The 13,522-nt window shown below is 40.8% G+C and overlaps 1 protein-coding gene across 1 annotated transcript; it reads left to right on the top strand.

The window, feature by feature from the left end:
- The first annotated feature begins 4,583 nt into the window (after positions 1-4,583).
- On the top strand, positions 4,584-13,522 carry Lyg1 (lysozyme g1). The gene is made up of 6 exons (XM_069988416.1): positions 4,584-4,657; positions 6,456-6,531; positions 10,004-10,108; positions 10,923-11,107; positions 13,025-13,157; positions 13,339-13,522. The coding sequence occupies exons 2-6, from the start codon at positions 6,489-6,491 to the stop codon at positions 13,455-13,457; spliced, it is 585 nt and encodes a 194-aa protein (XP_069844517.1). The 5' UTR covers positions 4,584-4,657; positions 6,456-6,488; the 3' UTR covers positions 13,458-13,522.

The following is a 13,522-nucleotide window of genomic DNA, read 5'->3' as shown; positions in this document are numbered from 1 at the left end:
CTTTCCTTCCTTCAACCTTGACATGTAGTTCCATAGTGCTGCCAATTCCACTTCTAAGATGGATTACCAACATGTCTTTTCCCTGTGTCTCTGTCTCTGTCTGTCTCTCTCCTCCCCCTTTAAACCATAGTCCAAGTCCAGTTGGCATCTCTCACCTGATTGCCTGCAACATCTCCCAACTAGTTCCTTTTCTGTTGTTCATCTACAATCTAATAATAGAGGACACTTTAAAAACATGAATATGAATGTCTTTTTTCTGCAAGTATCCAGGAGGCTGAACACCTCCTTAAATCACTGGGATTCTTGAGGCTGGAGAGCCAGGTACAGAAACACAAATTAATCACCAACAGTCTCCCAAATGAAAAGAGGCTTATAGAAAACTACCCTGCTCCTGAGAGTTACTCTACTTTTGTATGGTACCTACTCAAAAAAACAAATTAACCACCAACAGCCCCCTGAATGAATACAGAGTTTCCTAGGAAATTACCATGAGATGTTCCAAAAAGAGAATTGTTCCACAAAACCAAACTTCCTCAAAAAAGGCTTCTTGCCCATCTATTCTTCTAAAATATTGTAAATATCTACTCTCCCTTACTTTGTTTTTCTTCTAAAATGTGTCTTAAATGGCATTCTACTCTCGCACTCTTCTGTCTTCCCAGCACCTCTTGGCATTCACTGTTACCCTGGGAATGGAATTCATATAACGTGATTATACTGCAAGTTAAAAGATGGAGCTCATTTGAGGCAAAAACTCAAACATGAGCAGAGGATTCTGTTTGTGAAATAGTTCAGGCATAGAGGTGGAAGAAGTGGATAGTATTTGCTGCTTACATGTCCCAAGGCATGGCAGGAGAGGTATTATTCTGTATTTAGTCTCAATTTAGTTTTTTTCCTCCCTTTCTTTCTTTTTCTTTTTTATTCTTTCTTTCTTTCTTTCTTTTCTTTTCTTTTTTTTTTTTTTTTTTTTGGTCCAGTCGTGGGCCTGAACTCTGGGCCTGGGCGCTGTCCCTCAGCTCTTCAGCTCAAGGCTAGCGCTCTACCACTTGAGCCACAGCGCCACTTCCGGCTTTTTTCTTTTTGTTTATGTGGTGCGGAGGAATCGAACCCAGGGCCTCTAGCATGCAAGGCAAGCGCTCTGCCACTGAGCCACCTTCCAAGCCCTTCATTCTTTCTTTGTAGCAATTGCTACAGGCAACTTTCCTGCCTCAGCCTCTCACTGAGCTGAACTAAGTGTTTTCACCAGTACCTACCTCTATACCTCTACTGGGTGTCTAGAATCCTTCTTTTGTCTGGGACAGAGCTTGTATTTACCAGGTATTTTAAAAGAAGGTTGTACACAAAGGGAGTGGCTGAGAGCTGAACAATCCTGAGGACACAAGTAGACATCATTTTTGTGAAGCTATTTCCAGGTAACGTGCTGGCTGCTAACCAGGAAAGAGCTTCCAGGACGCTAATATGGCCTTTAGTGTTGATGACATGGTACCTTTGTAGATGGGGCCAGGACATCCCCAGATTTCCTCACACTGTAATGAATTTTAATTGTCAGCATATGCTAGTTGTTGCTAAGCAAAATAGAGAAAGGGTTCGATTTTGGAGATTTAGGGGTATGGTCTTTAGTAGAGTATATTGTTTTTCTACTTTTAAAAAAATATTGTTATTGTTAAGGTGATGGACAAAAGGGTTCTTGTTTCATAAGTCAGTAATGAGTACATTTCTTTTTGGGCAATGTCACACCTTCCCTTTCTCTTCCCAGTTTTTCCCTCCCACCCCCATTTGCTCACACTTTGTCGCTCCATTTCTGTGCCTCCTCTTACCCTCCCAAAGACATATAAATAAACAAGCAGAACAAAAAGAAAGGAAGACATAAACAGCAAAAAAGAAAAAAGAAACACCTCTTGGTTTCATTTCTTGGAGTTCATTTTGATAAATATTATTTTGTCTGATCAGATTCCTCTTTTTTTTTTTTTTTTTTTTTTTTTGCTTTTTACCCCAACTGCCAACAAAGAGGAGCCCAGCAATCCCATATCCTCCTCCAAAATTAAGTTTAGGAGCTTCTTGGGTGCCCAACTCTAGATCCTTGGTCATAAGCAAGACACTACCATTTTAGCCATGGGTAGACAACAACAAAATCCTAGTTCCACAAATCTGAGCTGGTAATGCTAAATCAAAGACACCTGAACTAGAACCTCTGTTCATCTCTAATATAAAACAAATTCTCTCTCAGTCTTCCTTCTCTCCTTCCTTCTTTCCTCTCCTCTTTTCTTCCTTCCTTCCTTCTCCCTTTCCATATGCTCTCTCTTTCTTTCTTCCTTTCTCTCCTCTTTTCTCCATTCCTTCATTTCTTTTTTCTTACCTAGCTGCATTCCCAGAAACAAATGTGAAGAAAGACAGATGCTGGGACCTGAGAGTGTCAATATGAACCCACAATTAGGATCTCTCCTCTGAGGTGTGGTTAACGAACTAATTGGTTAATGTTTGCAAAATGCCAGGACATTCCTGAATAAAAGACTGTCTATATAAGTTCAAAGTATTTGTAATTCTTATGATTATTATTATAATTTATGAGATTTAGCCATAAATCTCATAATAGGATGAGGCATGTACTTTTTAAAGGAGGAAGTAGAACAAGGACTCTATATAAAGCACCCTGGGCTCACTGGTTCTAAAGACAAGAATTAACTGAAGACAGGTGAGTGTAAATGGGTGAAACTGGTAACTGCTTATTGAGAGTGAAAAATCCATTGTGTGATGTTTGATAATGATTGTGTATATGTTGCTGATAAAGCTAAAGAAACTTGAAAAGAAAACTCAAGTTTTCAAAGTCATATAGAACTGGGTGCCAGTAGCTCAAGCCTGTAATCCTAACTACTCAGGAAGCTGAGATGGGAGGATCACAGTTTGAAGCCAACCTTGGATAAGAAAGGCTATGAGACCACCAAAAAGCCAGAAGTGGAGCTGTGGCTCAAGTGGTAGTGTATTAGCCTTGAGCAAAATAGTTCAGAGACAGCACCCAGGCCCTGAGTTTAAAGCCCTAGGCCACACACACACACACACACACACACACACACACACACACACACACACACACACACACACACACACACACACACACACACACACACACACACACACACACGTTATATAGATCACAGAACAGTTTTCCCTGTTCATTACAGTGATAAAATTTTAGATTAATTTTAATGTAAATAACTTTTCTTAATTTTATGCATAGGCAAAACTAATAATGGGAGAAAGAAAATGTGTATACATTTAACACTAACAGTAATAGATCAAATGGAATGCTTTCTTTGTGTGCATAAATTCAAAGCCAAGACTAAGGTGTTTGCATTTTTGCCACATGGTAAATTTATTTCCTTCTCTTGTGTTCTATTTTGTCAATGTTACTCAAACACTATAAGTGATGGGATATCCTAATGTCCTGTTTGCTCTGGAAGCTGTAAAAATAAGGCCAACATCTCTCAGAGCTTATGTTGTAATGAACTGAGTAGTAGACAGGCTTCAAGAGTCTATGGATGGATCAGAGAGGCTAGTTTCCTTTTGATCTGGTCTTTGTTCAGAAGGAGATATTCCTGAGCCAGTTTCTTTTTTTGGGGGGGGGGTCCTGTCGTGGGGCCTGAACTCTGGGCCTGAGCTCTGTCCCTCAGCTCTTCAGCTCAAGGCTAGTGCTCTATCACTTGAGCCACAGCGCCACTTCCGGCTTTTTTCTTTTTGCTTATGTGGTGCTGAGGAATCGAACCCAGGGCCTCAGGCATGCAAGGCAAGCGCTCTACCACTGAGCCACCTTCCCAGCCCTCCTGAGCCAGTTTCTAGCCAAGTAAAACCACTTTGCTGGAGTTCCCAACTCTAGGAAACCCAAAGGATCAAAGTGTGAAAGAGCTGTCAGAGATGCACAGACCAAAGAAACCTCTTTTGGGCATGGTAATGCAGGCCTGTAATCTCAGAACTCAGGAGTATGGGTCAAGAGGATCACTAAAGCCAGTTTGGGATACATAGTGAGACACTGTCTTAAGAAGAAAGGAAGAAATAAGGAAGGAAGGAAGGGAGGAAGGAAGGAAGGAAGGAAGGAAGGAAGGAAGGAAGGAAGGAGGGAAGCAAGAAAAGAAGAAGTCCACTTTCAAGGTTCAATCTCCTGAGCAAAGGAAAGGATTTGCCTGTAAGAAGGAAAGAAACTCCACCAAATTTTCTGTCTTTTCCCCTGGGCTATTAATCATAGCTTACAATTCATATATATATATATATATATATATATATATATATATATACATACATATATATATATTCAAATATATAATGTTTTCATAGATTATGTGCAAATGAAATCTGCAAAAAGTGACAGTCTAGAACAAGCTATGTTGCCTCATGCATATAATCCCAGCCTTCCACATAGGAGGCTTAGACAAGAGGGTGATGAATTTGAAGTCAGCCTGGGCTACATAGAGAAACACTGTCTCAAAAACAAACAAACCAATAGTAACAACAAAGAGCTCTCCCTTTGCTGCCCTATATTTTACTTTAAAATGTTAGCTCTTTCCCAAGGAAATTCAATTCTGATGACAGAAGGATCTTTGTGACCATCATTGACTGTTATTGCTATTGCTTTAATTTAAGGACCATTGGTTCAAAGAAGCCTTCTAAGGTAATGGGCTGGGGTACTGCTGTGTGTGAGAAAGGAGGGGAAAAACCAGGACAGCAAGAGAGATGACAGTGAGAAGCCCAGAGGGAGCAAATGGATAGAGAGATGCCTCAACAACAAAGCAAGAATGAGCCAGGTTCCAGTGGTTCATGCCTATAATCCTAGCTCTTCAGGAGGCTGAGTTCTAAAGATTGCAGTTCAGGGCTGGGAAGGTGGCTCAGTGGTAGAGCGCTTGCCTTGCATGCTCGAGGCCCTGGGTTCGATTCCTCAGCACCACATAAGCAAAATGAAAAAAGCCGGAAGTGGCACTGTGGCTCAAGTGGTAGAGCGCTAGCCTTGAGCTGAAGAGCTGAGGGACAGCGCCCAGGCCCAGAGTTCAGGCCCCACGACCGGACCCAAAAAAAAAAAAAAAAAAAAAAAAAAAAAGATTGCAGTTCAAAGCCAGCCTGGGCAGGAATAGGCATGAGACTCATATCTACAATTAACCATCAAAAATCCAGAAATAGAAGTGTGGTTTAATTGGTAGAGCACCAGCTTAGGTTGAAAAAGATGAAGGACAGTGCCCACTACTTGAGGTCAAGCCCTAATACTGGCACATGTGTGCACACACACACGAAGCAAGGGCATCAACATAGTTTTGGGTTAATGTGGTTGCATAGATCAGTTCTTAGTTCTTCCAGGTCAGATCACGGCGGGCCTGGGGTGGGGGAACGGAGCGATGGCGCAGGGCCATCTCTATCTGTCAGCATATCAGGGTGTTAATGCAACATAATTCATGATTGGAATATCCATGTTCTGAATCTGGGATGCTATTTTTCAAGGTTAAGGTAAAAGTCAATTGCATTCATAGAAAAGGAATGGGACCTTCATTTCCACCTTTTCCAGAAAAATAAAGGAAGAAATTATCCTTAGCCTATACAAATCCATGCAATGCTGCTGGAATTACAGAGTGCCCCGTGGAGAAAAGATAAATAGAAAGACATCCTGATGGAGGCCATTAGGAACTTGAGCTAGCCCTCGAGGAGTGTGCTGTGTATTAGCTTCCACAGTGGCCTGTGGCTGTAAATTGTTGCTATTCCTTTGCTGTTTGCTACTGTTTTGCTTATCAGGATATAATAAGAGCTAAGTCCCTGTAGACACTGTATTCCATATCTAGCTACCATATTTGTCTTGACATGACAGTTTTTAAATACCTTAAGTGCAGGAAACCACAGGAGGTATTCACAAGTTAGGCCTAAGTATCCAATGGACACTCTTAGAGCACACCTCGTGATGCCTCAATAATCCCTTCTAAACAGAGTCCCACATTGATACCTGTACAGTTAACTGGACCATGGAGTTTGGATTGTTCAATATGCTGTGTTTATGGCTGGAATGCCCTGTATATCCATATAAAAAGTCCATTGTTAATTTTTGCTCTTCCCTGATATAATTGTGGTAGCCTGTGCCTGGAATCCCAGCCTGGCTGACATATGCATCAAAATGTTGCTTTCAGAGACTTGGCTCAGGTTGTCATTTCTCCATGTAGAGAATCAAAGTATCTTGGTTTCTTAAAATAATTAGCCATATCTTGACACTGTGTTGAAGCCCTAGGGACCAAAGAGACCATTCCTCATGTTTAAGCTATTCAAAAAGATGAAACACTTGTCTTACTTTTGCTTTTTCCACTATGATCCAAATCATTCATCTTTTACTTTGGTTACAAGTAAACTTATTCCATTCCCCAACAACTCTTTTATGGAAACATTATGTATTGTTGTGATAGTGATCAGCACATCTTCAACCTAACTTTGTTCAAAAGCATTTCAGGCACTGTGGACCCAGAATACACAATATGTCTGCACTGTGGCTCCTCCTTGGTCTTCTGGCCCTGACTTGTAAGTATGTTTCATTTTCTTCACATGACCTTTGGGAATGGAAAGGAGAAGCATGGGAACTTTTACACTTGAAACTGTAGTGGGAAAGTTATTTTTTTCTCTTAAGATATATAATAAATTTTGTTAGAACAACTACTAACAAACCTCCTCCCTGCAAATGCTCCATCATTAAAAGACAAGGTACATTAAAATTCAGGGTGTTCTTAAAACAATATTGCATAAAGTCAGAATTTAAATATTCACCATTGATAAACGTGCCAAAAACCCACTGCCAAAAACTCTTTCATCAAAAGTATCTGGTATATTTATAGGCTATCAGCTTCCACAGAAAGATTAAGACTGCTGCCATAATAAGACTAATATAATTCAAATAGAAAACAGGAACAAAAGGAATGTATAGATACATGGCCAGGTTGGTTATGCTGAGACTGATTCAACTACTGTGGACTTACATACTGTGCAGCTTCTGCTCTGGTCCTATGTTCTTTGCAGCTGAGCCAAAAGTGAAAATACTTGTTATTTATTCATTTTTGTGTCAGTGCTGGGGCTTAAACTCAGGTCCTAGGGAACTGTCCCTTAGTTTTTCTGCTCAAGGTTGTCATTCTGCCATTTAAGCTACAGGTTCAGTTCTGGATTTTTTTTTATTTTTTTTTATTTTTGCCGGTCATGGGGCCTGACCTCTGGGTCTGGGCGCTGTCCCTCAGCTCTTCAGCTCAAGGCTAGCGCTCTACCACTGGAGCCACAGCGCCACTTCTGGCTTTTTCTGTTTATGTGGTGCTGAGGAATCGAACCCAGGGCCTCATGCTTGCAAGGCATGCACTCTACTGCTGAGCTACCTTCCCAGCCCATCAGTTCTGGATTTTTGATAAAAGTCTCATGGACTTTCCTGTTTGAGCTGGCTTTGACCCATATTCCTTTGTTCTCAGCCTCTTGAGTAGGAAGGATTACAGACATGAGTCACTAGCACCCAGCGATACTTGTTTTTTTGATAAACAAAAAAGTTCCTTGGGAGAAGCAAACTTTTTTTTGCTCTAAATTCCAAAAGATTTCTCAGCTGAGGTCTTACATGTATCCATTTATTTATTTATTCAGCCATTTATTCCAACAAATACTGTTAACTTCCTATGAGGTGTTAAGCATTGGGTATATAAGGAACTTGGTGGCTGATAGAAAAACATTAGGGAGAGGTCAGAGGAAGGCAGCAGTGATAGTATCAACTGACACACGAGTAGTCTTTCTCATCAATCATAAAGATAAATATTTACTGATCTAAAAATTCAGGCTCAATGGCACATGCCTAGAATTCTAGCATTCCAGAGACAGGCAAGCCTGGGCTACACAAAACACAAAAAAAGAAAAAAACAACAACAACAAAAACCACTTTAAAAAACATTTTAATAGGACACATTGGATGGTATTCTCACAAAAACTAAGTCTTTTCACTAATACCTATCTCATGCCAACTTTGTAAACTACAAGTTTTTACTCTAGTATTTTCAGATGTCAACCCTGTGAAGCTTTAAGAATATAAAACCTAAAAATGCACTCCTATAAACATACAGGATGCATACAATGATGTACAATTAGTACAATTCCAGTAATCTATAAATCATGACTCAATGATTATACCCTACCTTGATCAAAGAATAAAATAAGAAGTTTAAATCACTTGTAATGAGAAGTTCTTACAGGTTTATAATGATGGCATAATTTTCACAAAGAGCAATTAATTTCCTGCCTATGAAAGTACTTGCTTTTTTGTTTTTTGTTTGTTTTTGCCAGTCTTGGGGTTTGAACTCGGGGCCTGGGTTCCATCTCTGAGCCTCTTTGTGCTCAAGGCTAGCACCACTTTGTGATCAAGACTGAGCTAAATAGCAACACTTCTGGCTTTTTCTGAGTAGAGTAGTTTATTGGAGGTAAGAGTCTCTCAGACTTTCCTGCCCAGGCTGGCTTTGAACTGCGATCCTCAGATCTCAGCCTCCTGAGTAGATTAGGATTACAGGCATAAGCTACCAGTGCCAGGCTTTCAGGGTACTTGTTACTAGCTACTGGTGTGAATTGTACATTTACAGTGTTTCCTGAATATCTGCATGAGAGAGGAATCTAGTTCCAGGATGCAGGATACTTAGATTTTAAGCTCCTTATATAAAATGGTGTAGAGTATGCATATAACCTATTTCAAGCCCTGGATGCTTTAAGTAATCTCTAGACTATAGTGCCTAATGCAAAGAAAATGCTATGCAAATACTTCATTAATGCAATATTCTTCAGGGAATAATGACAAGTAAACAAATATCTATACATGTTCCATACAGATTTTTCCCCCATACATTTTCAATTTGCACTTGGTTGAAACCATGGTTGAGGAATCCACAGTTATGGAGAGTAGACTCTAGGTTTTAAACACTTCCCCACTCCCTTCCTGGTGTGAGGGAGGAATGCCCTCCACTCCAATGGCCTTTGTGAAATAGCAATAGTGACTGAAACAAGAACTCCCCTTCAGAGATGACCAGAATGGCAGCAGCAGATAGATGCCAGGAAAGAAAGAGATGAAGCAGAAAGAACCCCATGTAACTGGTCCTGTGCATAACCCGTGTGTGTTATGTTCCATCTCTGAAACCTTTGGCCCCTACCCAGAATTCATTGAGAGAAGGTCAAGCCAATCTCAGTATTAGTTTCTGTACTTTGGGTCTGGGTTGAGGATTCCAGAGAGAGTGATACTTCTTCTTCCCTTTGGGAGGTGTGGCACATAGGGTTTGAAGTCAGGGCCTTGTGCTTGTTACTTAAGCTCTCTGCCATGTGAGCCATGCCTCCAGCTCTTTTTGCTCTTTTAGATTATGTCTTTAAGATAGGTTCTTAGGTTTTTGCCTGGGCTATCCTGAACTATGATCTACCTACCCATGTCTACCCATGAGGCTGACACCACAAGTGTGTACCACCCTATCCAGTTCATTGGTTGAGCTAGTATCTTGCTAAGTTTTTGTCCAAACTGGCTTCTATGATCCATCTGATCTCCATCTAGCAAGTAGTTGGATTTCCTGGTATGAGCCACCACACTTTGCTGTAAAACCAATGGTTCTAGAGCAAACATTAGACCAATGATTGAGAGTCTTTACATAAGTGCTAGGAATTCATGTAAGGAGGTAAGATAGGGACTAGGACACAAATAACCCCTGATTTGTTCCAAGACAACCACCTGTAGCCTTAAACAGCCCCTGAACTTTGCCAAAAGTATAACTGTCCTGAAAGTTCCTCATGACTGCAGGGCAGGAGGTGAGAATTTAGAATCAAAGCAGTGTCTGTGACAATTTCTTAGCACACTGTTAAATAGAAAAGAATTTTAAGTGAAGTTATAGATCTTACTGATGTTATTCTATTTGTTGTTGTATTTATCAATGCCATTTCATCCACAACAGAATAATGGAAGCTCTTCTAGCTCCGTGGTTCAGGTTGACCTTTTCTCAATCTGTAGGCTCATCTGAAAGCAGCAACTGGGGATGTTATGGAAACATCAGAACCCTGAATACACCTGGAGCATCTTGTGGGATTGGAAGACGTCATGGCCTGACTTATTGTGGTAGTTACAGTCTCTGTGCCCTTGATGCATGTTCTCTTGGATCCCACTGTTTCCTACATTCCCATGCCCAGGGAGTGGGGATGGGGTAGGAAGAGCACTGCATGTAGAGTCCAAAGACTTTGTCAGAGCTCTAGCTCTGTTTCACTTAGCTTCCTTGAGCCTTTATTGAAATCAAGATAGCAGTCTTTCTAGTGTTATAAACTATGATCAATATAATGAATGAAAGTGCTTCTTAAACCATAAAGTGCTTACATGGTAAGGCTAGCCAATTTTGCCCAGCAGTCTTAGTAAAGGTTTGAATGTGATTTCTTGGTATTATTTAAGGACAAGAGTGGAAATGGGAGGGGGGATGAATTGCGAACAAATATGTTAAGAAAAATTTACCATCAACTTACAGAAGGCATTTGGGTAATTTCTCCTTTATCCACAATGGTGGGACCATTGTAGATAATTGATGAACACTCCTCATTTTACTAGAAGTCTTTCTCTAGGAGGCTTTGGATCTTGTAGTGCCCAGGCTCACAAGATCCACTAAGTGAGGGGGAGTTGTGAGCAGCCCCAGAAGCCTGGCAGAGAGGCCTTGAGAAGCACCTTTGGATCTCCACCTTAGGAGATTCATGGGATGCTGATTCAAACTCACAGGAACAGAGTCCTAATCTCAGATCAGGAAATTTTCCGTAGGGATACAAGCTTACACCTAGGCTTATCAATCTTAGAATGATACTCATATCCTTGGAAGGTCCTTTCTCTCCTTGGGTTCTCATTTCAGTGTAACTCAGACCAAGCCACATCCTTCCTTCCATGTTTGCTTCAGGAGTTCGAGCTTCTGAAAGGCTAGCTGAAATAGACATGCCATATCTACTGAGATATCAACCCATGATGCGAACCATTGGCCGGAGGTACTGCGTGGATCCTGCAGTGATCGCTGGTGTCTTGTCCAGGGAGTCTCAGGGTGGCAATATTCTGGTCAACGTGGGTGATGGAGACAGGATGGTGCAGGTAATGCTCCATCATTAATCTGACGTGGTCCTTTTGTTTGGTGACACAACTCTGATGGGGACACTTTTAGAGATTTATAAAATCAGGTTGTTGGGAAAAGGATAAGATTGAAGATGAAATAATATCTACTAAATTTAGCCACTTCTCCTAAAATATGGCAAAAGGGATATGAAGGTGCATAAGGAAAATTAGAAGTACTTTAGATATTCCAATCAACTGGAAGGAGCATTCAAGTGGAAAGTGCCTTCAAGTCTATTTGTGAGTTGTGCTAAGGAGGGCAACCACGCTACAGTCTACATGCATTCAATCTTCTTTGGCTTCTAGTCCAACATTGCAATGACTGCTTGTTTCTTTCTCAGCCCAGACCCTGTAGTTTTACTTCTTTTGTGTATGTAGATGGGAAGAACAGTTAACATGAGATCTATCCTTTGAACAAATTTTACTTCAAATATAACACTGTATGTATTACCATAGTGTTTATACTATAGGCTCAAGATTGAATGTCAGATTTCAGAACTTTTTTTTACTGATAATCAAAAATTTTCACATATTAACTAGCAACTCCCTATAGCTTCTTCTGTCTAGTCACTGGCCACCACTAACTTGTTCTTTGCTTTCGGTCAAATTCATAAATTTGACCGTTCTAAATTCCTCAGGTATATGGAATTATACAGTATTTGCCTATGACTGGCTTGTACCACTTAGCATATTGTCTTCAAGGTTCATCTGTATTATTTATAGTACAGACATTGCTTCCCTTTTTTGGTGCCAGTTCTGGGACTTGGACTCAGGTCCTAGGCCCTGTCCCTGAACTTTTTGTTTAAGGATGACACTTGAGTCACAGCTCTACTTCTGGCTTTCTGGTGATTAATGGGAGAAAAGAACCTCATAGTCTTTCCTGACTGGGCTGTAATTGCCATCCTCAGATCTTAGCCGTCTGTGTATCTAGGATTACAAACATGAGCCACCAGCACTTAGCATTTACCTTCTTTTTTCTTTTCTTTCTTTCTTTCCTTTCTCTCTCTTTTTCTTTCTCTTTCTTTCTCTTTCTCTTCCTCTCTCTTTCTCTCTCCCTTCCTTCCTGACTTCCTTCCTTTCTCTTTCTTCCCTCCCTCCCTTCCTTCCTTCCTTCCTTCCTTCCTTCCTTCCTTCCTTCCTTCCTTCCTTCCTTCCTTCCTTCCTTCCTTTCTTTCTTTCTTTCTTTCTTTCTTTCTTTCTTTCCTTCCTTCCTTTCTTTCTTGTCATAGGGCTTGAACTCAGGACTTAGACATTGTCCCTGAGCATTTGTGCTCAAGGCTAATGCTCTACCATTTTAAACCAAAGCCCCACTTCCAGTTCTGGGGTGATGAATTGGATATAAGAATTGCCTAGGCTGACTTCTACCTTCATCCTTAGATCTTAGCCTCCTAAGTAGTTAGGATTACCTTCCTTTTTAAAGCTAAATAATATCCCATGAATATTGCACAATTTTTCTGTCCACTTATCTATCAGGGACTTCAGGCTACTTCTACCTCTACAGTATTGTGAGTAACTCTGAAATGAAGATGGGAGTACTAACATCTCTTTGAGATCGTGACTTCAATTCTCTTAGACAAATACCAAGAAATACATTGTGAGGTCAGATTGTGTTTCTAATTTTACTTTTTGGAGGAAACTTCATATTGTTTTCCATGGTGAGTGCATCATTTAAAATTCCCCTTAACAGTGCATAAAGATTCCTATTTTTCTACTCCTACACCCATACTTGAGTAGTCTATATTTTGGGTGACAGTCATCTCAAAAGGCACAAGAAGCATTACAATTTAACCCCCAGGGAAAAGGTAGCATTAGTTTCACCAAAGGTAAAGGAGAAAGCTAGCAGCCCTGAGCCTATGCTGCTACATCACACTCCAACCTAGCTTACCTGCTTTCCTATAGGACTCAAGCTTTTACCCCTCCCCATCTTGGATCAACGAGTCCCAGATTTCCCAGGCAACTCAGCTTCTGACTGCTAGAATCAAAGACATTCAGACCAGGTTTCCAACATGGACCCCTGGCCAGTACCTGAGAGGTAAGTGTAATTTCGTAAGTCTTTTGCTTTGCAGCATGGAGTTAACAGGGTCAAATGTAATACACTGTACCAGATTCCTTACCAATAGGCAGTTGGGCAAGAGAATCTAAGCTTTCTGCCAACTATCCTGAAGTAACCAGGGGCTGCTGAGTCAAGGACTAACTTGTCATATGAATTTCAGGTGGACTCTGTTCCTACAGTGGGGGTCCTGGCTTTGTCAAAAGCAGTCATGACCTGAGTTGTGACTTCTGCAATGATGTCCTGGCAAGAGCTAAATACTTCAAGCAACATGGTTTCTAGCACCACAGATGAAAGCCAAGTTTATTATCAGATAGGAGATCTCAACTGCTCTGCCAATAAAGCTA

This window comes from Dipodomys merriami, unplaced genomic scaffold (assembly GCF_024711535.1).
Source record: "Dipodomys merriami isolate MVZ:Mamm:240054 unplaced genomic scaffold, mDipMer1.0.p SCAF_36, whole genome shotgun sequence".
NCBI classification, from domain to species: Eukaryota; Metazoa; Chordata; class Mammalia; order Rodentia; family Heteromyidae; genus Dipodomys; species Dipodomys merriami.
This window is presented reverse-complemented; position numbering and strand designations above follow the sequence as displayed.

Excerpts from the sequence above, each read along its gene's own strand:
- Lyg1 (XM_069988416.1), top strand. The coding sequence starts at position 6,489 with ATGTCTGCACTGTGGCTCCTCCTTGGTCTTCTGGCCCTGACTT. Across the intron at positions 6,532-10,003 it reads TGGTCTTCTGGCCCTGACTT|GCTCATCTGAAAGCAGCAAC; the intron begins GTAAGTATGTTT and ends CTCAATCTGTAG. Across the intron at positions 11,108-13,024 it reads ATGGAGACAGGATGGTGCAG|GACTCAAGCTTTTACCCCTC; the intron begins GTAATGCTCCAT and ends GCTTTCCTATAG.